The sequence below is a fragment of the Wasmannia auropunctata genome, unplaced genomic scaffold, assembly GCF_000956235.1.
Source record: "Wasmannia auropunctata unplaced genomic scaffold, wasmannia.A_1.0 LD334247.1, whole genome shotgun sequence".
Lineage (NCBI taxonomy): Eukaryota > Metazoa > Arthropoda > Insecta > Hymenoptera > Formicidae > Wasmannia > Wasmannia auropunctata.
Window position 1 is genome coordinate 37,641 of NW_012028643.1, and position 2,451 is coordinate 40,091.

Below are 2,451 nucleotides of genomic sequence, written 5' to 3' on the forward strand. Positions count from 1 at the left end.
TCCTTGCTCACCATAAGTTATTCACATAGGTGGTGCCGAGGAGCTTCGCACAATTTTTCTCTTTATATCGAGCTCATTTTTCCGCTCATTGCCCGTTTTCTTGTCCTCTTTATGAATACGTCTCTAGTGATGTTTTCTTGAAAATTTAATTGATTATCCGTTTCAGCATTAATTTAATTTTTTTTAACATGTTCACCGGTTGATTCCTTCCTGTTTTGCTTATTTCTGAAAAAAGGTAAATCAATAATAAGAGAATAAAAGAATATAATAATTATTTATTAAAGTTTATAACAGTGAACATTGTCCATCGTCATATTGACAGTATCAGAATGAATACAGTGCGAAAAAAAAAATATTAACATCTATACTTACCTATTAGCCTTCTTCTTTCTCTTCAGGTGCAATTTTCGTCTATATTGTCTATTTTCTGGTCCTCCTACTAAATTGTTTCTAAAACAAAATCAGTAGCGTATTAATAAATGAATATAAAAACTAGATTATTAAAAATAATAAAACTAATGCAACGAATTTTTTTATTCCTTGTTCACCATAAGTTGTTCACATAGGTGGTGCCGAGGAGCTTCGCACAATTTTTCTCTTTATATCGAGCTCATTATTGCTCTTTTTTTTCGTCTTTATGAATATGTCTCCAGTGATGTTTTCTTGAGAATTTAATTGATTATCTGTTTTTGCAATTAATTTAATTTTTTTTAACATGTTCACCAGTTGATTCCTTCCTATTTTGCTTATCTCTGAGAAAAAAAATCGATAATAAGAGAATAAGAGAATGTAATAATTATTTATTAAAGTTTATAACGGTGGACATTGTCCATCGTTATAATGACTGTATCAGACTGAATACAGTGCGAAAGAAAATAAATATGAACATCTATACTAACCTATTATTCTTCTTCTTTCTCTTCAGATGCAATTTTCGTCTATATCGTCTCTGTTTTCTAGTCCTCCCACTAGGTTGTTTCTAAAAAAAAAATCAGTAGCGTATTAATAAATGAATAAATCATTATAAATGAATTATAAATAAACCTCCTATTTTTTAAATAAATTTACTTTATTTTTGTCATCTGATGACAACGGCGATGATGGCGACGATAGCATTGCATGTAACTGCTGCATTAAATTTAATCCCTTGTCCACCATTAATTTGACCGAATTCTTGTATGATTTGAATGATAACACTGCTGCGTTAGCGTAGTCTAAAAAATTATTTAATCCATTGTGCGCAAAACTTGCAGTTGATACAACGTTTTGTATAATTGTGGAAGCAACGTGATATTCATATTGACCTCTAATGAAGACAGGGCCATATTTATCGTTACAGTTGCAACTAACTGAAAAATTATACATTTAATTAAAAATTATTATTTACATAATTAGCAATTATAATTTATTTAGCACGTATACAGGATGTTGCATATACATATTAGCCATTAGGCAATATGACGCGTTATAAGGCGGTTCGGTAATACCGAATGATACGTACTTGTCTTGAAATTTCGAATCGTCACCGTGACTTGACCAAAGTGGTACAAAAATATTTTCCATGTTGTCGCTCTATCCATGGATATTCATCCATTTCGTTTACAGAAAATACAAAATTTTAATATCATAAATCTTAATATCACAGTCAGAGTGCTTCTCTCCGTCATAGTTTTTGACGTGACGTTATGTCACGGTCATGAATATTTGTCATGAATCTTATTTATTTAAGAATTAGAATTAAGATTTTCCACTATCTGTTCCCAATACGCTGTTAACAGTGCCTTGGGTATCTTCAATCCTTGGATCACTTGAACTGTTCGAAATCCTGTAAAGTCATTTGTTTAACTTTTTTTTAACGTTTAAAATTATATTTTAAGATTATACTTACATTCGAGTTTCGAGCGTGGGATTTTCCACTGTGTTTTGTGGATTTACAGTTTGTGGGTTTACATCAGGTAAACAATCATTCTTGTCAGATACTTCATCTGGTTATTTGGTTCTTCACTAAAATTAGACATAATATTATTAAAGATATATACAAAAAATATATATGATTAAAAAATATATATTATAAATACACACAAAAATATATATTATAAATACACAAAAATTTAAATAAATGCTAAATACTCATTACTTACTAATTGTAAGCTGTATTAAGTGCCTGTCTCTGCAAGTCTGCCGCGCAAGTTATTATATTGCTAATATAATAAGTATTTGCAATATCTTGTACTTATAAATTACTTATAAATACTGTAATTATAAAAATAAATATTTTATGTTAAAAATAATTATGTTTGAGTTATACTTTATATTTATTATATATCGATTCGCATGCGCGAACAGTTGAAATATAATGTTTTAACGTTACCATAAGAAACATTAGACTCAGCCCTTTTATCCGGCAGACATCGGTGAGCTCACCTTTGCGTTTATAATTAGGAAAATTAA

General features: G+C 29.5%; 1 protein-coding gene across 1 annotated transcript; it reads right to left on the reverse strand.

Annotated features, from left to right (window-relative positions):
- Positions 1–437: 437 nt before the first annotated feature.
- Positions 438–2,041, reverse strand: LOC105458966. Its single transcript, XM_011704603.1, has 5 exons — positions 1,889–2,041; positions 1,502–1,825; positions 1,069–1,349; positions 900–979; positions 438–752 (listed from the first exon to the last, which is right to left on the reverse strand). Exons 2-5 carry the CDS (start codon positions 1,578–1,580, stop codon positions 701–703), a joined length of 492 nt encoding a protein of 163 aa, XP_011702905.1. The 5' UTR covers positions 1,581–1,825; positions 1,889–2,041; the 3' UTR covers positions 438–700.
- Positions 2,042–2,451: the final 410 nt, after the last annotated feature.